This window comes from Dromaius novaehollandiae, chromosome 5 (genome assembly GCF_036370855.1).
Source record: "Dromaius novaehollandiae isolate bDroNov1 chromosome 5, bDroNov1.hap1, whole genome shotgun sequence".
In the NCBI taxonomy this organism is placed as follows: domain Eukaryota; kingdom Metazoa; phylum Chordata; class Aves; order Casuariiformes; family Dromaiidae; genus Dromaius; species Dromaius novaehollandiae.
The window spans coordinates 59,308,767-59,333,857 of NC_088102.1; the positions used below are offsets into that span (position 1 = coordinate 59,308,767).

The following is a 25,091-nucleotide window of genomic DNA, read 5'->3' on the forward strand; positions in this document are numbered from 1 at the left end:
GGTATAGTAATAGGTGTTTTGTGCTGTTTATCTTTTGCAGAGGATCAAAAGATAGCCTTGTAATATGTAATATGATCGATTAAACAGAAATGTATGACTGAGAAAAACCACATATTTCTTCTAGTTTGGTGATTCTAGAAAAAAAAATGAGGTAGGCAACCACACTTCACTTCACCCCCACCCCTTTTTCAGATTGTCTGTGCTCATAACTTTTTAGGGTTTCGTCTTGATCAATAAGAAATAGAATTAACTTGTTTCAGGCCACCAAACAACATGGCTTTTTTCCCCCTCACTTAGTTGTCACAGTTGTGGAGCCAGTGATGCAGAGAAACAAAGCAAATAGTCTAAGAAGTCTTCTGCATCAATCAGTAGACTGCACATCCCATTCATGGTTGTTTTGTAGCTGTGTTGTTGTCCAAGCTCTAGAGCAAACAAAAAGGTTCAAGCATGCTAGTGGGTAGGTAGAATGTTTCCACAGTGCACGAATAGGTCATAAGCAAATTGGCAGCCTCTTGAAGGGAGCTGACTTTGACTTCGCAGTGCTTACAGCTTTAATCTAATGTCCACTGATATTCAGTATAATCTGGAAAACAAGCTTATAGAAAGATATCTAAAGGGAAAAGAACCAAAATATTTCCCAGATAATGCAGTCTTTCAAGTATCATCAACATTAACTGAATAGCTTCTATATAATTTCAGAATTATATATACTTGTATCAATAAAAATCATATTACCTTATTCTTGTTTTTAGTTGCAACATAAAGGAAAAGTTCAATTGGGTGGGAAAGTTGTTTACTTTGTGTGTGATAATTTATTTTCTATTTCAAGGAATAGAAAAGACATTTTAAGGCAAGATGACTAAGTCTGTTCTGGTCATTCTCTTCTAACTAATGCTTCATATGTTCCAGAACTCCCTCTTGCCTATTCTGGTATGATTGAGAGACAAAATATATCTGCTGGAGCCTATATTTGGATGCTGGTTATTATCCCAGTCTGCCTCAAATTGGGGAACAAAGTAATTATCCAAGTTTGATTCTCTCTAATTCAACCCACTAGACTTCTTTACACAATTTGGGGAAGGACTGAAAAACAGGAATATTTTGTTGTCCCATATGGTGGGAGAAGAAATGAGGTAGGAAACTTGCTCAGAAGGACTGTCCTGAAATAAACCAAGACTGAAAGTTTACTAACTGCAGGTTTATGTATACTGCACTGTGCAAATATTGGGGAAAGTTATATTTGCTCTTCTTAGAGTAGACTGAAAACAAGATAAATCAACTGTTCAGAGCTTGTGCTATTTCAGTTCACGCTATCTAGGTTCCACACATATCTCAATGTAGTGTGAAGCCAAAGCTTTGTGGCTGTTGGAAATTCTTGTAGCTGATGGAAAAGAGGTTTCCTTTTGAGTGAGGCCAGAGTGGGTACTAGGAAGAGCTATGCTCTTCTCTTGGAATCAAAAACCTTTGTTCTAGGGTGTAAAATGAGTGTTAATCTAATCACTGCTATGGAAAAATGAAATGTCCAGAGGTATGTAACATCTGCATTGGTCAGTTGTTGAAATTTGAGTAGATGTGTATATATACACATCTATATACACATATATATACAAGCAAAAGTAACCTCTGTTAAAGGGCTGGAATTCTCTCTTTTCAATGAGAAAACAATCATAGTTTCTTATATTAGCTGTAGTTATTATTAAAATACTAGATTGTGGTCCCATGCTTGTTTGCTTTAAGGTAAGAACTAGGCAAGAAAATACATATTACAAATATTTACGGATTTACAGTCCTAATTTTAGCCTTCTCATTTTAAGTCTTGTCCCTGACTCCAAATTTTAACAGAGCTAATGCATGTTTCTGGTTAATCCAAATAAAAAGTCTCGCTGTAGACCATGTATCTCAGTGCAATACAAAATGTATTAGTGTTGAGAGTGCATGAGGGTAGGATTGTCAAGCAAGATTAACAAATTGAATTTCATTGGACTTGATCAAATTTGACAGCTAGGTCAGTGTTCCCAAGTCTTTTATGCTTCAGTACATCTGTACTGATAACCCACCCTCATAGCTATATAAATTAGGCAAGCTGAATGATTAGCCTTATTTGGATAAATTTGCAAAAAAGCCTAATGTGATTGTCAATGAACATGACTTACCCATTAGCCAGCATGACTTGCACTCTAAACAGAGGCTTTCTCTAAAGAAAGCTCCCATATGTCAGATCTGTTTACGCTTTAGTTGAGGTGCATAACTTCAACATTGCCTCCTTCTGTGGTTTGACCAAGTCATTACATTCTGTTTACTTCAGCTTCTATGCCTTTATTAAAATGTGCGTTTCTATAGGACTATAGATTTTGAGTAATTCTTCTTTTTAAAAAATCCTGATGAATTAATTTTTTTGTGTATAGCAAACTGTTTCTCTCTGACAGCAGTCTGAAAATCCATTATTTCCTTTTGTGAATAATGACAGTAAATTTAAGATATAAAAATTCATATCCCATTATTATAGTCTACTACAGCTTCAGAGTCTCTAACTTCAGCAGATGATCGGTGGAATTATTGAATTTCCTTTTAAATGAAATTCCTGCAATTATTACTTGCTAGGTGGTGTTATTACTTATTGGGTCCACATGGGTTTGTACTGACATTTCCCTATTAGTACTGAAAGATTCAAAAAGTTATTATAAAGCTTGTTAAAAAGTTGTCCAGAAGTATGCTTGTTTACATTCTTTTCTCTTGAGGGGCAGAATATTCACTTTCAGTTCATTGCCTTAGCTGTGTAACACAAATGCAACTGGTCACCACACCTCTGCCAAGAAAACAAAAGGTCTTTAGAGGAAATTGTCCTTAAAAGATCCTCAGATTTTATTCAAGTTTAATATATTTTCCTCAGAGAATTTATTTGCCAGACTCTATGGGAGGACCTGATTTCTTCTTCTGTTGCTCTTCTGCTCCATCGTAATCTAATAGAGTTCAGGGTCTAGATCTACCCCATGTTACTCTGTGTGTTAGATTGCTAAACTAGCTCTAGTTCTGTGATTAGACTTTGGGTTAAAAATTCAGGAGTGGTTAAAAAAAATTAATACCCTTATTTGAGTCACTATTGATTTTAGTTTCTGTGGAACAAGGTTTTCACTGAATTCCAACATAAATAATATGAAATCAAAAGATTTCATAGTGACCTCATGCTTTACCCTTGAGCAATCATACACATCCCTGCAGAATTCTTTCAGGACATAAGGGCTAGTTTCACAGCTTTTTTGAGTAAATAAAATAGAATTTTCTGTTCTGCTTCATAAGAGATTGAAATTGTCCAGACCAGAAAGATAGCACTTAATGCCATTCTTTTTTTTTTTTTTTTTTTTTTTGGGGGGGGGGGGTGCATGTGTGGGAGTCTTATTTAAAATAAATACTGGGTGCCATGCAGCTGATGGGCGGTACAAACATCTTGTGATTGTGTAGAATGAATAGAGAATAGTCCTTACTACTTTTCAATCTGTGTATTCCCAGATGGTTTTATATTTTTATCACTTCTGTCCTATTCTGGGTTCATAGTATTTTCAAATTCAAAATTTATTTTTTATGGTAAGTACATACAATTTTTTATAACTTGTAATACAGGTTTTTTATAGAATTTCATTTCAAGCACTGACTTGACAAAGACTACAGTTGAAATAATGATGACAGAAATGGAATAATTGAAATAATGAGCAATTTGTTTCCATATAGATCAGAGTAATTGAACACCAACAGCTGCAGTGGCTCGGTGATTAAATTTTGTAGTTTGTATTATCCTTGTATTTTCTAAATAAATTGTAATTGTGTTAATAGACTGATTCAATTTATGATTAGTGTATTTCCTTTTTCTATTCACAATCTATAAATAATCTAGGGGATTTTTTCTTGAACAAAAGAGATAATATATCTATAGTACTTGTTGATTATCTTACTACTGCCAGGCTTTAATTAAGGTGAGCATTTGTGAAGTTGCACTATGAGATATAGTAGTGGCTTTTTGAAGCCATTAGCTAGAGCATATTTATATAGCAATAGAGATATGAAAAAGGAAATGAAAAACTAAATTACTTGAAATCGGATCTTTGATGGAGAAATATGTAGCTTCCTGTCATAACTACTAGGAAAATATGTATCAAGATCTTGTGAGAAAAAGAAGACAAAAGCGTTGACCTTGAACCAGTAAGTATGAAATAAAGAGTAAAGAGAAAAAGAAGTAAAGAGAAAAAATGTAAAAAGTTAATCGTGGTATTCACTGATTATAATTTGTGGTTAAAAATTTATCTTCATTTTATAACAATTCTTATAGCTCGTTATGTGCTGATATCCATCTTCAAGTTACTCAGCTTTGTAAAATAGCTAATTAGTTAATTCCTCAACTATTGTCAGCAATATTAGCTTTAAAACATTTTAACATCTTTTAAACCTTTAAAAAGATGCAGCAGTTCACTGTCTTTCCTCTTATTCACACCATCAGCTATCATATCTGCTGTCTACAGTCTTCCTTTTGTTTTTCTTACAAAAATTCGAGACCTGGCTGGTATTTAACTTCATGTAGATGTGAATAACCATTACATCCATTTGATACTGTGTTTTGCAGGGGATTTACACATACTATAGCCTTAAAGTTAATATCTTGCATAGCTGCTCAGATGAAGTTTTGCTTTTTATTTTAAAAGGATATCAAGATCATGGCAATGTTCATAATGATTGCACAGATGCAGCATTGTCTACTCATTTCTTACTCAGGGTTGCCAAAGCAACCTGATCTTTGGAATTTCCTCAATTTTGAATGCTTAACCTTGCAAAAGGTCATTATAGCTATTTGGGCTACTGTCCCAAAAACATGCTTCCCATACTCTTGCTATCCTAAGCATATTTTCTCGCAAATACTGTGGTCTGATCATAGGACAGGGAGCCAAGAACTGAATCCTGTTTGTAGTACTGATGGATTACCTCTCTAAACAGGGCAATGCAACAAAATCTTACGGGGCTGACAAGCATTGATAAATTGTTTCCTATAAACACTTCATAATCTTTTAGAGAAGTAGATGTTTAAAATTTTTATGTAAGACCAAACTGTCATTTGAAGGTCAAACAGTGAATTACTGATCAAGTTGATCTTTGACTTTGTTGCATGTATTACTGCCTTTCCAGTAAAACAAGGAAATTAGATCTTTGCTTGAAAATAAGAGTTAAGACTAATTCAAAATGGAGAAATCTATGGAAGCAAAATATGACATTTTAAATCCTTTATCTCTGACTGGAGATACACAAGCCTGCCGGTATAAAACAACAAAAATATAGTCATGAACTAGATGCTTAAGTTAACCTACCGAAAATACAGTACTGCTTGTTGGTTATCCAAAACAAAATCCGTACATCATAGGTATTTGTATTAACTCTTGTATAACTGAACCTGAGGTGGAAATAGCATGTCCTGAGAACATGAGAGAGAGTCTGCTTTACAACTGTATCTACTATTTCTCCGTATTTTATTGCAGCACTGTAGTTGAAGTACGACATTCAGTACTACAGCTTAAAATTACATTTATGGAGGAGTAGTCTCTGTGCAATTAAATTCCTGTTAGCGTAATGCATCTAAAAATATTGCTCTTCAAGCATGCTTTCTTAGGGATGTTGGAGTAACTGTGCCATTGCTGGAGTGACAGAAATTGCCTACAAATATTTTAATATTTGTCTCTAATAATAAACCTCCTTTCTAATTACTATTCAAACTGGTAAAGATGATGTCTTGCAACTTGCCATGCAAAGTTATAGAAAGTTTGGCTTACGTAAGAGGCTGAATATGAGAGATTGAAATCTGACTTCAGAGTAAGATGACTTCAAATTTCATTGGCATTGCAGTGGCAAAGGATGAAAAAGAAACAGAAATGCAAATAGTTGTAAATACAATATAGAGCAAAGAGAGACAATTAAACTGTGATGGCCACAATCCCATAGAATCAAGAATCTGAGACACAGGTTCTTTTGTGGTCTGTGTGGTGTGATCTGTTCTCTGGTACATGAGTCACTCAGTTGTTTATTAGGCTAGTAAACAGATTTCTAAGATTTAGATTAAATGAAGTTTTATCAAACACAGAATTTCTAGTCAAATTCAAAATCATACATTCTCTACTGCCTTCATTTTGTAAAGCAATGAAACTTAAGATTAAAGAAAAACTTTTAAAAAATGAGACTAGCATGGTTGTTATGAAGCAATTTCTGTCCTCAGAAACTGAATGCCCTTGTTTTTTGTGCTTCCAGAGGTTCATATTTTCATGAAGCAGCATTCATGCTACCAGTAGTTTACTACTGGTTACTACAAACTATTCTGGGTTTTATTCTGAAAGTATGTCTTTGTTAACTCACAACATTGTTTTAATTAGATTACTAGTTTCATAGGTGGAAATACGTATGGAAAAATGGTCTAGCAGAGAGAAAATTGGTGCAAGTTGTTGACTTTAATGTTGATTTTGTTCTTCCTGTACGATGGAGGTTCTCCCTCAAATATGGTACTGAGACCTGTGTTGTCCTAACCTTGGCAAATCTCAACCATATCTGCATAATCTATTCACCTTTTTCTACCATATGTATATAGTACTAAATGTGCTGTAGATAACTGCTATGGGCTTACGAACCTGTAAAAGGGAAAAGGTTGAGTAATTACATATACAGTTTGCATATGAAATTATAGACGGTCCTTAAATTGTCTCAAGGAGTCCATGTGTGGCTGTAAATAAGCATTTTGAAAATCTTCTGAACGACTTGAAACTTAAAGCTGTGTGTAATGCATCTAAATGTCATCATTAACATCTCTAGGCTTGTAAACTTTTCTGGGGCTCCCTGCTACTCCAGCGTAACAGTTTTTTCCCTGTAGTTAAGGATCTAAACACTGAGATTTGAGGAGACGCTAATATGAGCTATGATTCAAAACACAATCTTTGTGATTCATTTTGCATTGCCGTGTTAGAAGAAAGGGAGGTGTGAACTACTTCTTCATTCCTTTAACAGAAGGCTTGGGAAGGAGGAGGCTGAATTATGGCCCATTCAGGCGTTACTGCTACTTTACATAAATTCAAGTTTTTAAGGCTATCTTCATGAGGAAAAGGGACTTGTGCTTCAAAGGAAAATTATCTTTTGTAATCTCGGAGGAGAGCGGAAGAACTTGGGCCACATATATGCTCACTGAGTAAAAAACCCAGGTAAATAAATGAGATGTTCTGTAGAAGTATGGTGACTGACTGAAAGGCTAGAGAAAATGTGTCATTATAACTTTATTCTAACAGTGTTGGTGAGATATCAAAACTGTTGTCTTTGAATATTTCAGTTTTATAGAAAGCCATCCTTATACCAGCGTAGGATTAAGGTGCTTTTTTTTCTTTTTTCTTTTTCTTTTTTTCCTGCTTTCTGGATTAGAAGACTCATCTATGTTAGGAATATCTCTTTGTAAACACTGAGGGTTGAGTTGTCTGTTACCAGAAATCATATTCTCATATCTCAGCCAATTTTAGAGGGAAAAGACTGAGATAATAAAGATGAATGCAGTGCAGCAGAAATTTAGTGGCAAGGAAAAGTGTAAAATCAGAAACAGTATCTACTGCTAAAAGTGGTGAAAGACATGTGAAAGATGAATGTATATAATAGCAGCTGAGGTGAGTGAATTTTCAAAGTGGTCAGACTCACTAAGTCTTTCTTTAGTGCTGTTTGGTAACTTACTTTCACAAGCTACAAATAATGCTCTTTTCTGAATAGGTTATGTATTTGCCCAAAAGGAATGTTTCTTTGAAGACATTCAGCTAATTGCAAGGAACTTTGAACTCAGAATGTGCTTGCGTGGTTGGGGTCTAGGAAATCTGTAACTTGAAGCTGTTTTCCTCTTTTTATTACTTTGTTATTCTTTCTAACATACATATACGATGCAGCAACCTTTAACCTCCTTCATCCACTTTCTGGATGTGGAAGCCAAATTTCAGTTGCATGAATTTTCTTTGTCCAATACTACTTCTTCTTCTTCTTTTTTTTTTTCCATTCTAAGGTGGACATTAATGATGATTAATATTCCAGCAGAACACTAGGAAAACATGGTGTTGAGTATTACATAAATATAATAACAAAAGATTCCCCAGTGTCCTTTTTACCCCTGGAAAAATGAGGCACAGGAAGACTGTAACTTGCTCAAGGTCATACACTGAGTCTTTTTACCACAGTTCAAAATGGCACTCATTTCTCCTGAGTATTTATAAAATTCTAGTGCCTGAGCTACATTCTTCCCCACTTCAGCTGTTTATGATAAAGCAGACATAAACTAATTGCTGTTAAGGGTGCAGTATAATAGTAACATGTAGCCACTGTTTGCACTGTGGCTTCTCTTTACATTTCATTTTGGAAAGGAAATTACAGTCTGGTGCTAAAACTTAATGTGCTTCTCAGAACATGAACACAAAGAATTTGACATAAAGAATATTTACCTAAATATTTACTCCTGCGTGCTTTTAGTTCTGTTTTTCAGAGTGTGGTCTTGTCCTTGTGGCAAACAACGTATGTCCTATTTAATATGAAATTACATGGAAAGCAAATAAGAGGAGAGAGCCAATGAGTTCTTTGAATTGAAGTAGTGAAATAGGAAGTTCTCTGAACTAAAATGCTGACTCTAATTCTGCATTTCTAGATCACCTCCTTCCCTAATGCAAAGTGCCTTGGTTTTGCCTTCATTTTCCCTTTCAGCTAGGAGAATGAAAGGGGCTACAGTAGCAACCCACAGCAAACTGGGTTAAAAATAACTTCACAAAGGACAGTGTGTGCATGTATTTGATGGGGAAATGGGAAGGGTCACGTTTTCTTTAGTGATACACTGAGATCTGTGGTTAGCTCCCATTCCAGGCAGGGAGAGTTACTCATGCAAAGGCTTTGTTGCTTTTGCCCCAGTCCAGTAGAGCACTTTCAGTCCTTGCTTGATTGTAAACATATGTACAGTGCCACAGACTTGAAGTTGGTGAAGTTTTCCTGTGAGAGCTACAATCTTCTATGTGTTTCAGAATTATGCCCTGTATTTTCCATGTGATGATCAAAAAAGGGTATAAATATGATTTGATTTTTCTAATGGTATCAGACACAGGTCATGCTGGTCCCATCACTGCCTGTTTTTAAAATCTAAATACAAATCTTGTAAAGTATAGATTTTTTTTTTAATTGTTTCTTTCATGGATAATAGTCTCAGCTGAAAGATTTTAAATTATGAATGAAATCAAACCTTTCAATATCTACTTCCTTCATTTAATTTTAATTGGTATTAATCAGAGATGTTTCTCCTTTCAAGGTTTAATGGAACTAGTGCATGCGCAGAAAGAATTTTGGGCAATTCACTTGTAAGATCATTACACCTATATACATTGTAAGCACACAAAATAAACTGCTGTCTGTCTCTTTACTATTATTCGCTAAGAAAATACTTTGAAGTATCTTTATCGTCTCCTGTAGGAGTTCATAAAATCCCATACTATTTATCCTCAAAATGAATTCCCTGTCGTAAGTGTGGAATAAGTCGTAAGAGATACCAGCTTTTGTGTGTTAAGTGGTTCTTCGAAGTACAGGGTACATGAGCTTGGCAGAAGGATGTCTTTGAAGAGTTTCATTTGTTGCATCTCTTGAAGTTAATAATGAGCAGAAAAACATTTTCTGCTTCTGGTTTCTTTCCGCTCCTTATTTAATGCAAACTTGCATGGAAGAGAAGTCAAGGCAGGAAGAGGGAACAGCAAGAAAAAAGCTGAAAATTCATAATTTGACTTTGTCTTAATCACTAGATGTCAAGCTGATGTTCTTTCCCAGTGAAAAAATACCTTGCTGTCTTCCAAATGTCCCTAACAAGGACAGGATTATCCTCCAAGGCCCACCTTAGATTGCAGCTATGGAGACTCAACATGTGTGCCTTATGCCAAGGACCCGGTCCTTGCGGGTTCTGAGAGATGATGACCTTCCAGCACTATGTAAAGCAGTGGGACTTTGAGGACGCTTAGAGTTCTGCCAGTCTGAACAGTCAGCTGAAATGTTTGGAATAGCTGAAGCATGCATACAGAGTATCCAGCCTCAGGAAATTGGATAATGTAGAATTTCTGGCTGACTTTGTGCTTCAACACTTGAGAATTTTTAAGTTTGTAGAACTGAGTTTCTTAAGGTGACAATTTACTGAGATTAAAGTCTATCTACGTACACATATATATGTGTGTGTGTGCATCTGTATATATGTTTTTTTCAAGTGTTTCTATAGAAACAAGTCAAATCTAGGCCTGCCAAAATGTGCGACTTGCTCTGTCACTGAATTTCCCTAGAGAATTATTTCCTATAGAATGTGGATATTAGCTATAATGCTGTAGCCATGATAGTCTAAAGATAGAAACAAGATGTGATGTGTAGTGAGAAGTTTAGACTGATGAAGGAAGACGTCACCAGTACTGTGAGAACAGAAAGAACAGTTGCAGTAGTGTGTGCAATCTGACTGTATATCTGGCTGTGTAAATCAATAAAATTAATTTAAACCCAGAAAATTTGTTTAAAGCTGTACCCTGAAGATTGTCATTTCTATTTTAGACCTGAAGTAGTGGCTATGTGCCTGAAAGCTTGTGTAGTGGTTTTTTTTTCGTTTATTTGTTTCTCCCTTGTCTGTATCTGTTGGCTGAACAAAAAGTATTCTCTATTCCTGAAAACAGTCTCACACAAGTCACATGAAGAGTTCAATAGCAAATGCTCTACATTTAATTCTATAAATGTCTATGAATTCTATATTTAGTTCTTGATGTATCAGTAGAACCCAATTTGCCTCTTCCCTGTTAGGTTTTACACATTTCATAACTATTTTAGATTCAGTTCTTTGAAGGGGTAACTACCAAAGCTGATAGTAAAATAACTTCAGATCCTGCTTGCCTTTCTGGTGTGAAAAGTGGTTGGAGGGGAGGAGGAGAGAAAAATTTAGCTTGAAGTTTTTGAAAGGAAGAAGTGAGGAAACTAGTCCAAAAGTCGTAATGTCAACAGTGAAAGAAGCAATATCCCTAAAAGTTGTGTCAGTGCTACTTAAGGAGACAATTCTAGATTTCAGTTTGCATACATGTCTCTTAAAGAAGCAGGAGTGAGCCACTCTGGCCAAATGAGAAGGTTTAAGAGGCTATGTGATCCAAGTGGCTCTTGCATAATTTGGAATTCTGCTATTTTTAGTTGCTAGAGTTTAATATTACAGTTAAACTGCATTAGACATAATACAAACAGGAAAGGCTAAGCTGGCAAAAGTAGCTGAGGGTATAGAAATACACAAGAGAAAAACCTTTTGGTTAGGATACTCAAATTTGACAAAGCCGTTGATTGATTCTCTCCTTAAAAAGAAAATATTCAGGAAGACAGGATTGTTTTAGGAGGTGAAATTGTTCAGTGTAGCAGTGTTTGTAGCATTGAATGTTGAAGAAACATTATCTTGGACCTGTTCTTAGCCAGAAGTCAAGATAATATCTCATCTCACATATTCATGACCAGTAGAAATCAGTAGACAGGGTGAAATGGGATTATCCCAAGTCTGAAAAGATCTTAAGAGTATATGAAACAGTCTGGTAGTGAAAATAAGTACATTTTTTCTTTAAAAATAAATAAACAAATACTGAGCCTTGCAAAATCTCTAGGGATGATTTTGTACAGAGGTAATTGGTCTGTTAGAATTGTGCCATTAAAACAGTGGCTGGAGAAGACCTGATTAATATTGTTTAGAATTTTCCCAAAAGCTTTGTAGAAAGTTAAGCGTTGACAAAATGAGAGACAAAATATTGTCTTGGATCAAAGTCTGATTGAGAGGGGAAACCATATTAGGAATAAATGATCAGTTTTCATTTTGACTAAAAGCTAATCTAGGTGCAGAAGGTGTTCCAGTGTACTAACACCTGCAGTGTTAATGTTTTCGTGAGTTGTGTTTAGTAAGTAAGATATCAGGCTATATGTAAAATACACTTAAGTTGGTTGGGTTCAAACATAATTTGTAGTGTCTGAACCATGGTAAATAAAAAAGCACAGCAGACAAACTAACATTGATTAATGCAAAGCAGCAACCACTGAAGAGGAAGACTGAAATTACTCATACATCTGGGTTTCAAATTAAGTACTTCTGCTTAGGAAAAAGACTTAGCAAATAATTTTCTGTAGCTCAGTGAAGATTTCTGTTCCTTTCATAACTACAGTCCAAGATGTAAACAGTGTTAAACAGCCAGAGGAGTAAAATGAAAAATAATGTGGAGATTATTTTAATCCCCTTTTAAGGTTCAGTGATACAGCTTTCTAAGGAATACCGTATGCAGTGTGGGTCCATCGTACATCTGTAAAGCATGTTACAAGATGAAAGAATTCAAAGGAGGACAGTGAGAATGATCAAAAGCCTAGAAAATCTCTCATAAAGTCAAATAAGGGGAAAAATGGGATTGCTTACGCCTGAAAGAACAGGAATGAGTTCTCATGGGTTCATGGGTACAACCTATTATGTACATGAAGTGATGAATTTTAAATAAAGATGTAATAGATAGGACAAATAGTTTTCCACCTGACTAGTTCTTAAAGAAACAATTAGATATTAGTGAAATCAAAGGTCTCAAATTCAGAACTGAGAAAAGAGCATATTTTTACTGTGCATCTCATTGAATCTTTTTTCTTCTTAATACACTGTTTCAAAGAGATATTAGAATTTATATTATTTGTAACTAAAATCTATGGCCTAGTGAGACGTATGTTTGATGCCATGCTTATTGTTCTTGAGGAAAGAATATTGTTGCTGAAGGATTTTGGGGGGGAAAGGGTGTTGGTTGTTGGGGGTGGGTTTTTTTCGTTTTATATTTTACAGAGCCAGTGAAGTTTGATCAGCCATCTTTATTGCTAACTTTGGCTTTTGTTCTTTGTGAGTTTTCTTTTTAACCTGCTACAGGTTATGTATTTTTCCAGTCCTGGTAACACAATCTATTTTGATCTAAGTTTTCTGTCAAAAGACTGCATAAATCTTTCTTGTATTGCCTGAGAAATACTGCTGTAGTTGGGGACTTCCGGCTATATATTTGAGAAGGTAGTGACATCTCATGGTAACCATGGAAAATTGCAGGTGGTTTGTGGTAAGGTTTTGGTGTTGGTAATTTAATCCATTGCAAGGATTGTTAGGTCAAAATTCTTTTTAAAATAAGTTTGTATATAACACACCTCTCACACTTAATTCTCAAGTGTTCATTATTTATTTAGTGACTAACTCAAGTATTTCTAAGCCTTCAGGAAATAATGATATTTGTCAATTAGCATCTGAAGTCTGCATATGGTAGTGTGCTGTATGTTTGTCACTTCCAAAACAACCATTTAAAATTATTCTCTCTCCTGTTTTTACTTGTTTTAGGTACAAAGTCAGCTACAGAGTATGCCAATGGTGGCTATGATATTGTGTCGCCTGCTCCATCAGTATACTTGGGCACACTTCAAATTTTGCATCTCTTGGAAGATCTAAAGATAGCATTGGAAATGTTGGAGGATCCTCAAGAGAAAGAAGCATTGCGAAGTCAAATTCCAGGGGCCACAGCAATGTGTATACGGGAGTGGTTTGAAGAGAACCTGGTGAGTAGTTACATACAGCGTTTCCTTTTTGTTTGCAAACAACATTAGTTCAACATTAGCATTTGCTTCCGTTATTTTTAGAATGACTGAAATCTACATCCTTAGAGAACTACTGGGGATGCTGAGTATTCTTAAAGAGCTGAGCATATTCCCATTTTATATGCTGATAACTAAAGCAGTGTAGAGATAGAGGTATAAGAAGGCAGTAGAAGATCTTATTTTTTGGTGGGTGAGGGAGAAGGTAGTAAAAGGGAGGTTTAAAAAAAAAAGCTGCCCTTTCTGTTTTTTGTTGTTGGTTTTGGTTGGTTGGTTTGGTTTGGTGGGGTTTTTTGTCCTCCTTTCCTGGACATAAACAGATTTATAACTAGATAAGAAACTTTAGTTTTATAAAACACTGATTTGGAATATGGTGACACTGTTGAAGGGAGAAGTTGGAAAAAGATGGATGGTTCTCATATCCTTTTCTTTGCCGCATTTTCTTTATCTTAGCTGTCAGTATTTTGAATCTCCCAAGTATCCTATGCATCAGAGAAAGGTGGTAAACACAGCAAAGCTTTAGCTTCTGAGTGTGAGACATTTCTCTTGGATAGCTAGGGGAATAAACACTTTGCCATCCATTGGAAAAGACTGAGGCTTATCAAAGTGAGGAACAGGTCAGATCTTCAGGCAGATCTTAAAAGGGACCGATTGGATGTAAAGGAACAGAAGATAGCAAGGCCTGCTAGAACGCTTCTCGCCACCAAGCTTGCCATCACAAATGAGTGATGGTTTGCTAAAGAGAAGTTACTTACCACTTTCTCAACTTTAGAAAAGTTTTCTAGATGAAAGCTTTCTTTTTTTCTGGCCTTGTCAATTAATTTTACTCTTATGTAATAGTGCCTATTACAAAATTGTTAGCTTCTGGTTCAGTGTTTATCATCTGTTGTAGCTGCGTTGTGCTTATTCTATGCAAATGTTGTTGGAAAGGTAACTGCTTTTGTTTGAACTTCTCAGCTGCTGCCTTCGTGACATTATCCACAAAGTACAAGTCTGTGGCTGGAAAATCCTGTTTAGGACTGTATGAGAGAAAGAAATGGGAACTTGGTGCCAGTTTTGAAAGTGAGAAGTGGAGGCAAATGCTAAATTTAGATTTTCAGTATTAGATTCCAAGCCTGGATCCTGAAGCCAGCTATTCCTGAATTCCCGCTGTAGTAAAATTTGATGCCCTTTCCTAAGTCTGCCACAGGTAGAAAGTGTTTTAAATGCCTAAAAGATGTAACTTTTCAGAGTGGTGGTCATAACCAAAGTTGGTCCTGAACTGCCAAGTTAAAGAGTTTGAATCTGGTTGTCTGGCTTTTGACTCCTTCATTGCAGAAGTATTTATTAAGCTAGCTTTTCAACTCTGCAAGGTAGGCAACACTTGATGTTTTGACTCCTTTGACTCTTTCTTTTATATTAATCTATATATGCATGCTTCTTCTTTTTTCATGGGACACCAGCCAGAACAGAAACCACAGTTGCCTTTTAGAACTGTAGTTTGCTGAGGCCTTGTCTAGTGTATCATGAGTTGTATTCATCTGATAAAGCAGGTGGGCAATCTCCATGCAGAACCAACAGAATAAGGAGACTGGTGGTATACTGTATCTCTTTGCAGTATGTTGAGATTACAGAAAATAACTGTTTTTAATATTTTTCACTGTTCTCTGTTGATGAATTCTGTACTTTTTTAAAAAAGACTTATGTATGCAGGGAGGGTACACATAGTAGATACAACTTTTACTGCAAAATGGCTGGTAATCTATATATTTGCATCTCCAACTTAGTGTATGGATCAGTCCTTCCTTTATATTAAAAAAAAAAAAGATAAATTGTGTGTTTGCTTACAAATAATATACACTGCAAATCTGTAAGAGCTTTTTCCACTGACAAGCAACAGTTTAACTCAGACACTGAGAAGAAACCTCATCAAATTCAGCTCAGTTCAATGAAATGGAACATGAATTTCATAGTTATGTCCCCAGCTGAGAACTCCTCGCTTCCAGGACAGAGCTGTGAAACCTAAGGTATTGGTTGCAAAGGACTTTGATCATTTTAGTTGCCATGATGTGTGAAAAAGTATAGTGAAGATAGCAAGCTATAGAGAGTGAGAACTCTATAGCTCAATGAATACATTCACTTTGGAAGCCTCAAACAAATGTGATCAGTACAGTCTATGTAATACTGGAATGTCATAGGGAAAATTGCTCAGTCCACACAGTTTAAATGAATCAGGACTGAAGCAGTCTGATTTATTAAAAACACACCATCAGTGAATTACATATTTAGCATCAACGTTAGCAATGCAACAGATAGAATACTAGAACACCTACAAAATTCTAAATACAGTTCTTTAACTCATTCCAAAAAATTGTAGTCACGGGCATGCATACACGTTCACAGTTATGTGCATACCTCCTGTCTCTCACAGGCATCGTGGTTTACAAGCATGCATAGCCACCTCTGTGGGATGTGGGCTCCCTTATTTACACACAGCTCCTTTTGGACATGTGGGTGCTCTGGCTCTGGCATCCATGAAGCTCCCTACAATCCACTAACCCACACACTGGTGAGCAAGCACCCTGCAAGTTCACGTGTGCATACCTGAAGTGTGGGTCCCTACTTGTTTTCTGGTAACTGTCAGGCTGCTCACGGTGTCCAACAGGGAGGATGCTCTGTCCGATATAAACAGAGGTTGTAGTGTTGGTGGGGCAGCTTCTGGCGCTGTCAAAACAGGTTTTGACTGTTACTCCATTACTCTCATCTCTTCCCAGTTGTCCTTATATTTTTCATCCTTCTTTTATACTTCTTTTCAAGCTGACCTCTTGTTTATTTCTAGAGACTCCTTATAATTCCTCGATTACTGTTTAATCCGGCTGATGGCCATGTCCTCTTTAACATGATCAATTTCGGGCAAACACCCACAGTTTTGGGTGTTCCACTCGCCCATGCTGTTTAAACTCACTCTCCTATCTTCACAGCTGCTTTTATCCAGGCCCTTTTACCAAGGGTGGGCAGTATAGGCACCCCCACATTGGAAGAACATGCATTAGATTTAAAACGAACATGCATTAGATTTAAAACGAACATGCATTAGATTTAAAACTCCACTCAAGTGGAGTTTTTTACTAAGTGTCTGTTTCTTTTTAAAGAGGAGGCTAATATGGAGGCAGTACAGAGATTTGGAATATATTCTGTTGTTTTATCCAACTAAATTGTTACATAAACCAGAATGAAGCTGAATTGTAACAAACTTTACAGTGGATGGTAAACTAATATGTTTGAGCTTTTATAAAAGCTTTTGTAGGCCAAACTGAGTTTTTTTCCTGTGGGTGGTTAATTCCACATCTGCTTACTTTCGGGGTCCATGCACCTTCCTTTGAAGCTGATATCGGAGGCTGCTGAAGCATATGCCCAACAAGCCACTGGTCTTAGAGTACAGCAATTCCTTTGTTTCTAACATAGAAACAGATGAGGTTAAAAACATTCCCAGCTTCTCCTGACTAGGAATATCTTAGAAACTAAAGGTACAAAGGACTATCTGGCATTTATTTTAAAAGTAGATAAGCATGCTCTTTCAAAAAAGAGAAGAGTGTTACTTTTATTATCCTACTTCAATTAAATGCATAGTTGAAAATTGTATTAAAAATCATTGCAGCTTCCCCACTTAATCAAGAATACAAGAACATGCTTCCTTATTGAAATTCGTGAATTTGTGTTTTGCTACCTGACTTTTAGTAAGAAAAACAGATTGAGTTTGTGTCTGTAAAGCACTCTCCTGAGGTATGTGTATGACTTTAGGTTTTGGGGGTGGGGGTAACTAAAACAGTCACAAAACTTTCTTAAAAGGAACACCACATAAAGCAGAGTCTTGGGTTTGTACAAAATATACGGGTGTAATAGCAAAAAGAGTCTGATAACATTTCTAGTTGCTTGCATGTATCTTGCATCAGTTTTTTTGCAGAGAGCTAACATGAATAGCTTTATGGTCTTTTTATTGTTATATATCTTTTGAGTGAAAGAGCCTTAATTTTTCTGTAAGGGGCTTACTGATGTAAGCTTTAACAAAATTTAGAACTGTTTGTGTGGACAGAACTCTTCTCTTGTTGTTAGGTGGAGGTTTTAGTAACGTACCATATAGTACGTTTTCTGCATTTAAGGAAAAAAAAAAGATGAAGGAACTGCATCAGAAGGGTTTTTGTTTGGTTGGTTTTAGTTTTGGGTTTTTTTAACTGGATACAGATCCCCCACCTCCCGGTCACAAATTCAAGCATGCCCTGTGTCGACAGTTACTGAAACCACTGCCATACGTTGGCTTTTCTGGGAACCTGCAGAGTGGGGACTCAGAAAGGCGATCCCAGACTAGTTGCTGCCAGACAGTATTGAACAACAGCATTTCTCAGCTAGTACTTTGGTTTAAGCAGAACTGTGGAATAAAAGAAGTCCCAATCATTTTCTTGTGAGTGCTTTCTCCATTAGCAATCATCATAACCTGATTCAGCTCTGAAAGCTCTTTGAGACAGAGTATAGCTATCCCCACCAGTCCTATTTATGAAACACAGCAGTAGTGCATGTTGTAGGTTAGAAAATGGAAAGTGACTCCATCTTCTTTATAATGTTTGTTGTTATTGGAGTATCATCTAGGAAATAGGACTCAATTGTGCCAGAACGGGACAAATGCACACTGCAAAAAATAGCCCCTCAGCCTTATAATTCAAGGAGCTTTGCAGTGTTAATAATTGCCACTAAGTGTGCTGAACTACAGCTAGGGCTTAAATAAGGCTGCGGAGTTTAGCCTTTCTGTCAGCTTTGAGACACATTGGCTTACTTGCTGATCAGCTGGGAAGCTTCTGTAATGGTTATAGGTTCTATAGCTGGTCTGACTAGAGTCTTATCTTCTCTCACTTCTGTAGCTTGGTACCTTTATTAAATGTGAAATGTCACCAAGTTGTGAGTGTGGTTGGTTTTGGTTTTTGTTTTTAACAATTCTAAGTGTTACGTTTTTTGGTATATCTTCTGTAGGCGTGAATACCAAAGGTGTAAGAAAATTTACATGTACCTAGAGTGTGAAAACTTAAGACATTCTTTTATACCTGATACTGCCTTGCTTACTTTCCCTGTTGTGAGTGTCTGCTTTATTCTTTTTTTATGGCAGCATTGGTTGTGGTTTGGTATTGCAGGTGCAGTTGGGTTTTGTGCTTCCTATCTAAAATTTTCTGAAGGAGAGGCACACCATTTGTGGAAAGAAGGGCTTGGCTTAGCTCAAAAGGCTGAGAAACTCATGCCACAAGGGTCCTTTTCGAGTTTCTATGGTCTGGGATCTGTGAACATCAGGTTCTTGAGTTTACAGTGTAACTGGGCACAACAAGCTGGCTGCTACTGTCTGTAAGCATAAGATGATGTATGCTGTGGGATAGATGCAGTAGATAGTCAGCATTGAATTTAGAAAGATGTTTACTATGTATAATAGAAGGAGGGTTTAGCAGATTCTGTAACTTAGAAAAGCACAAATCTTTTGACAAAGCTAAAATGCAATAAAGCTATTAAGAACTGGATTAAAAAATTGTGCCTTGAAGAGAAATGTTTTGCATCTTTTCTGTTTGGAAATTCTTTGGCCTTGCAAACTGAACAGAGACCTGCAGATTATCATGGAGACTTCATATAAAACAATTTTGGGTATAGTTTCACAGCTTCTCATTAAATATTTTAGTACTGCTACTGACTACATGACGTATCACAAAGGAGGCAGCAATTTCAGCATTAAAAATTAACTGCCACTGTGACCAATGACTACGTTTGACTGGGTGAGCTAAGAGAATAATATAGTTAGTTACAGATTCATTTCATAACTCTAAAATTCTATATTGTTAATTCCCTTTTTTATTCTATACGTCTCTATGGAACCTTTTCCTAAGTAAAGAGGACCTTAATGTTCTTAAAAACAGTGGTCCTAAATAGTTTTAAACATGAGTGAAAGTTTCATTTCCAGGATTACAAAGCATGATCTTCCTTCCAGTGGAACATTTGTATTTAATTTAATTAGTTAAAGTTTAAACTTTAACACTTCACCGTGTTGCTTTACATAATGACCCTTTAAAATGCTGATTCTTAAACTCATTAGTATTTTCCTGATCATTTTTTTCTTTCTGGGAAGCTTAATTCTGAAAATCTTTCTGAATGTTCTAAATTGGAAGAAGCAGGGAGAGGAGAGGAAGTAGTAGTAGAGGAATATGTGGTAATTTCCTAGAGTAATGTAAATCACATTTAATACTCAATGTGTTTCTCTTGTGGTAAAAACAGGCTTCTTAGCAGGAATCATAGAATACATTTCTTAGTCCTAATTGCCATTTATCCATGATTAATATTCAGAAGAGTGCATTTGCACTGTGTGTTAAAATAGAGGAGTTCTTTTTCCTATTGTCTTAACTGGGATTTGGATTAAAGCAGTAAGCCTCAGTTCAGCAGAATTCTGACTTGGTAGAGTTTGTGAAGTTTTTAAATGACCTCAAAACTTCAATTTAAACATATGTTTAAGTACTCTGCTGAAACATAATCATCAGTCTCTTTACTTTGCTTTTGTCTAAGATTCATTTTACAGACTCATCTGCCCAGAGCATAGGCAGAAAATGACTCCTTTACAGAGCACTTTAATATTTGAACAAATGCTTTTATAAAGGTGGAATGTAGTATTAACATCTTCTGCTAGTAAAAAAGTCAAACTTGCTTGCATACAAATAACTATGTTTTAAAAAGTCTTTACAAGTGCTGTATAAATATTTAATTTGAATGTCAGATATTGCTGATAAAATCAGAAGTATTAAATGTACCTATCGGTAGAACTTTTCAGCAACAGCTGAATGGGAAGAGAGTATATTCTGAATAATACCAATTAAAGTCATTATATTTATCTACCGATAGATATGACTGTGGAACTCAACTGTTGAGAGTCATAATGGAACTATATTTAGTTGAATCTTCCCGTTACCAAGTGCTATTAACACATGTTAAAATGAAAACTGACCTGCGAGCATCTTTGGGACAGCGTGGGAAGGCCTTCATTCCATATGCATTCATGTTTATTTTTGCCAACTTGAAACATTAGATGGATATGTTTTCTGAGCGGTTGTCTGAGTCATAAGTTGATGAACCAGTCCTCTGCTGTGCTGCAGCTCCTTTGCACTGAGCTGATGATGCAAGGAAGCCCCAAACTGGAAGATGTGCTCCTCTCAGAGTTTCCCAGGCGTGTTAGAGCAATTTGCAGCACAGAAGAAGCAGCAGCAGAAGTGTCCTTTATATGTCCAGCTATTTACGAATACTAGAGAGTGCCTTGGAGCCAGTGGAAAGGAGGTGCACACAATTTGCATGGAAGAGCTCTAGTTAGGAATTTGTTATCTAAACCAGGTACAATTTTTTTTTAATGTTCCGTGATTGCTTTTTCTGGGAGTCAGCTTCATTAGCTCTGACTGTGACTGCTCACTGTAGTAGCTGTTTAGCAGAGGTAGGAAAATCTCCTCTGTGCAAAGAACTAAAGCAAGCTTAGAATAGTTTTGCAATGAGTAGGGCTGCTTTAGATCTCTTTCTTAAAATAACACAGTGAGATTGGTTTTCTGCATTTTCTTGCACCCATGTAACGGCCAGTAGTGCTTACCAGAGCCACCTTTCAACTACAGTGATGTAATCACTACAGAAGTGGTTAAACAGGATTGTGTGTTATGGCCATAACAGGCGTAGGGTGTTCATGGCAGAAGTGTGGCATTCCTGTTATGGTAGCAGGGCCTTTACATTTGCATGTTAAGTTTTCCAAGATTTCAAGATAGTCTAGTGACATACTGTGAAATTTTAGCCCATGGGGGCAAGCCTCAGTACAACGCTGTAAATCCTGCATGGACTCTGCACAGTTTGACATTCTCAGAGGCACTAGAGGATTATTCTGTATGGTTTCAGGAAGCCATGCTTATAAACAGAAATTGCATGTTATTCTTCAAAAGGATTAATATGATTTGTCTAGCTTCACTTATCTAAAACTCTTTCAGCTGTTGACTTCAGTGTCTTCCTTCCTTTGCACTAAGTGGCACACAAAAGTTCCTCTTTACTTTTGTACTTAATGCTATGTAAGGTGACTATCTTTTATTTCACGTTATATTCAGTCATTACAGTTTCCAGCTCCATTGCTTTCCATTGATTTAATATGATACACTGCATTAATTTAACAAATATTAGTATATAAATGTAATTACTATGGCGTGTATGTGTGTATATGTATATATGTGCGTGTGTGTGTGCGTATATATATATGCATCAAGAGAAGATGTCTGAAAATGCTTTCCATAAAGTAATTAAGAGGGGATTGGTAAGAAAGAATTCATTTCGCTAAACCATGGTGCTAACAAATAAGATATAAAGGTAATGGTCCTGTAAAGAAGCGGGAGGCAAATTTTCATTTTAAAAGTCATGTGTTGATTTGGAGGTATTATTTGAATGTTAAAGGAAGGGTATAAACTTGAAGTATTTTTGTATATAACCTTTACTCAGATTTCACAGAATTTGGGTAGGTTGACCTATGTTATTTGCAAAATGTAATCAGTAATGACAAAGATAGCAAGAATGTAATGCACAAAAAATTATTTCATGCTTTTTTGGATAGTACACTGATAACAGTGGTAAATGAAGTTAGCTATATTTAGTTAAAATATATTTTCAGGTTTTGTGATCTTTCAAAAATAAAAACAAATTTTTTTTAGAAAACAGCATACAACATGCTGACATGTTACTCTAAGTAAATGAGCATGTGTTTAATTTCACTGAAATAATGAAATGCTTAAGAAAATGAAGTTTTTTGTACATTGTTTAGCAGAAATAAGAACTAGTAAATGTTTATCTGCAGCTTACTCTGTTTTTTCATTATTTTTTCTATTTTTGAAATTTAAAAAATAAAACTTGATCTGTGTCATACTGGGGAGGGATGAAATGTTATCTGGTAATGTTGTTGATGTGTGTGCAGTTATTGGTAAATACCCTCTTTCAAACATTTCAAACACTGACTTACTGCATATTTAATAATTTCAGCAGTGCATTGAAACCTTTAAGACTAAAAATTTAAACCTGGGTTATTGTAATGCATTGTATAGTAGAATTTAAATACGTTTCTTTAAATATTTTCCAACTGGCTTGTCACATATTAGTGTACCCTTTCCTTGCCTACAGCAAATCTTTTTTTTTTTTTTTTTGAGGCTGGGGGACTGTCAGTCATTTTTATTGTTCAATTCAATAGAAAATATTTTGTAGTTTTTATGCAAAATACATGATATTCAAGTTTATTACAACCTACATTTTCTCCTAAGTAAGTTTCGTGCAGAAAATTGTAGCTCCTCTAGAGCTTGGGCCGAAAAAGTATTTCAGCATATGGCAGAGTGTTTGAAACTGCCAAGAATGTGCAAATGTCTGTGAATGAACTAATAAATAGTAACTTCATGTAAGTATTAGTAATACTTTCTTTATGCAAGCCAAGGAAAGAGAGCTAATTATTACTCGAGCAATATGCAGAAAGAACCTAGTAGTGCTAGAGATGTGTGCTATCAGAGTCTGCAGATGGGAATGAATCCAAAGATGTCTGAAACGGTTTAAAGTACTAGTTTGTTTGTTTGTTTGTTTGTTTCTCCAAAATACATAATGAGAATGGAGGTTAATCATGCTGGCATGGAAATAATGGCCATCTAAGTCTGATCATTTTTAAACTACAGATTTTAAGCAAAGAATTAAGCCATTTGAATTGAGTGTATTTTATGGTGGGAGAGGAATATTTGTTCACATATCTACATAACATTATTTCTAGTCTGTTGCCCTAGAATACTCACTTTTGTTAAATTATCACTAGTAAAGCTACGCACAAATGTGTTCATATACAGAACACAATAAAAAAAATCTTTTTGTCCTAAGTCATGTCCCAAGTCAAGGGTTTCATCTTTCTCTGTAATTTAGGTGTTATCACTTGGTTATGATTAAGAGGCTAAGAAGAACAAGCATCTTGCTGCAACTGCTTAGTCTGGATTTCTGAAGCCATTCTTCACCATGTAAAAGGATTTCTGCCTCTGTCTATTGTCTTTTGCACAAATGGCCTGAATTTCTCTTTATATACAAAACTATATTCATGTGCATGCATATTCTTACATTTTCTCTCTTTCTTCACCCTGAAGTTCTCCCATTTATTATTCTTATGCTGCAGATAGGTGTGTGAATTGGCATGCTGAAGACACTTTTTCCTTATGAAATCTGGTCCTGATCCCTTTCTTTCCAAGGTATCCCAAAAGCTAGGATTGGAAAGAGCAGAAAGTAATGGCTGAAGGAAAAGTTAGTATTAATTCTTTGGAGGGAGGAAGCTTGTTTGTTGCCAACCATATTAAAGTGTACTCCCCTGATTAGGCTGGGAAGATGCATAGTTGCTCATCTCAATTCTTGGCCCGAAAGGCCAAATGTATGTTCCTTTAGTCTTTTCATATGCTGATGGGTTTTGAAACCCAAATGATCTAAAAGTTACTGCTCAAAAGGAAGAGAGAGAGGATCAATGACTAAACAGTATATTCCACTCTTCTCTTCATCCCTCAGAAATGGTGCTGAGGTGCTATGTTGCAGGGATCTGTCAGCCAAGGTGTTTAACCTCACTCCTGAAACCTGATGGAGGCTGAAGACCTTGTGCACTCCTTAGTATTCCCTTGCCCTCTAACCTCCCAGGCAATGCAGCTCCAGTACAGGAACACTACTGACAGATTTCATTTGTGCTATCCTAAAAGGTCAGCAAAAACTGCTTCAGAACAAACATAACTGAATAAAAAGTAAAATTGTTTAAATATATATATAATTTTGTAGTGTTTACAAGGCCTCAGCTGGGTGGGAGAAGGAGGAACAGCAGTGGGAAAGCAGACAACTCTCTTGCTTCCTCAGCTCTGGTGTGTTAGTAGAGGAAGAGGGGATACACCAGACGGTCAGGATGCCCTTTCCTCACCAGTTTTAGGGGAATTTCTGGACTTTTCTTGTTCACCTTGCGCTTCTGGAAGTGAGGGGCATGAGAACAGTAACTGATCATTTAAAGCATTCTGTTAGTTACTGATTCAAAGCTGTTACAGCATGTCTGTTTGAAACATGTTTAAAATCTTGTTAGAAATATTTGACATTCTGACTAACAAAGTAACAGGTTACTAACTGAGAGTCTTTCATAGACTGACATACTGGCAGATGTTTATGAGGCAAACATTTGCAGTTCTGGAAATGGGGCTGCTAGCTGTATCAACAGTGCAGTGATCAGCAATCTATGCAAATACAGGACTGGCAAAGAAATCCTAATAGGTTGATGCAGCCTGTGGAATATATGAACTTTGCTAACATAAAGCCTTTCAGCTTTTTGCATTGCATTTGTATAGCCATAATGTGTGTGTTCTTTCTTTTGAGACAGCATT

General features: G+C 36.1%; 1 protein-coding gene across 13 annotated transcripts in view; it reads left to right on the top strand.

Annotated features, from left to right (window-relative positions):
• The window catches only part of PPFIBP2 (PPFIA binding protein 2), a 110,447-nt gene that overhangs the window by 21,832 nt on the left and 63,524 nt on the right, over window positions 1-25,091 (top strand). For all 13 annotated transcript variants that reach the window (XM_064512952.1, XM_026104431.2, XM_026104432.2 and 10 more), the window contains one exon: window positions 13,412-13,626. In XM_064512952.1, the coding sequence (XP_064369022.1) occupies window positions 13,412-13,626 (215 nt within the window). The remainder of the gene's footprint in view (window positions 1-13,411; window positions 13,627-25,091) is intronic.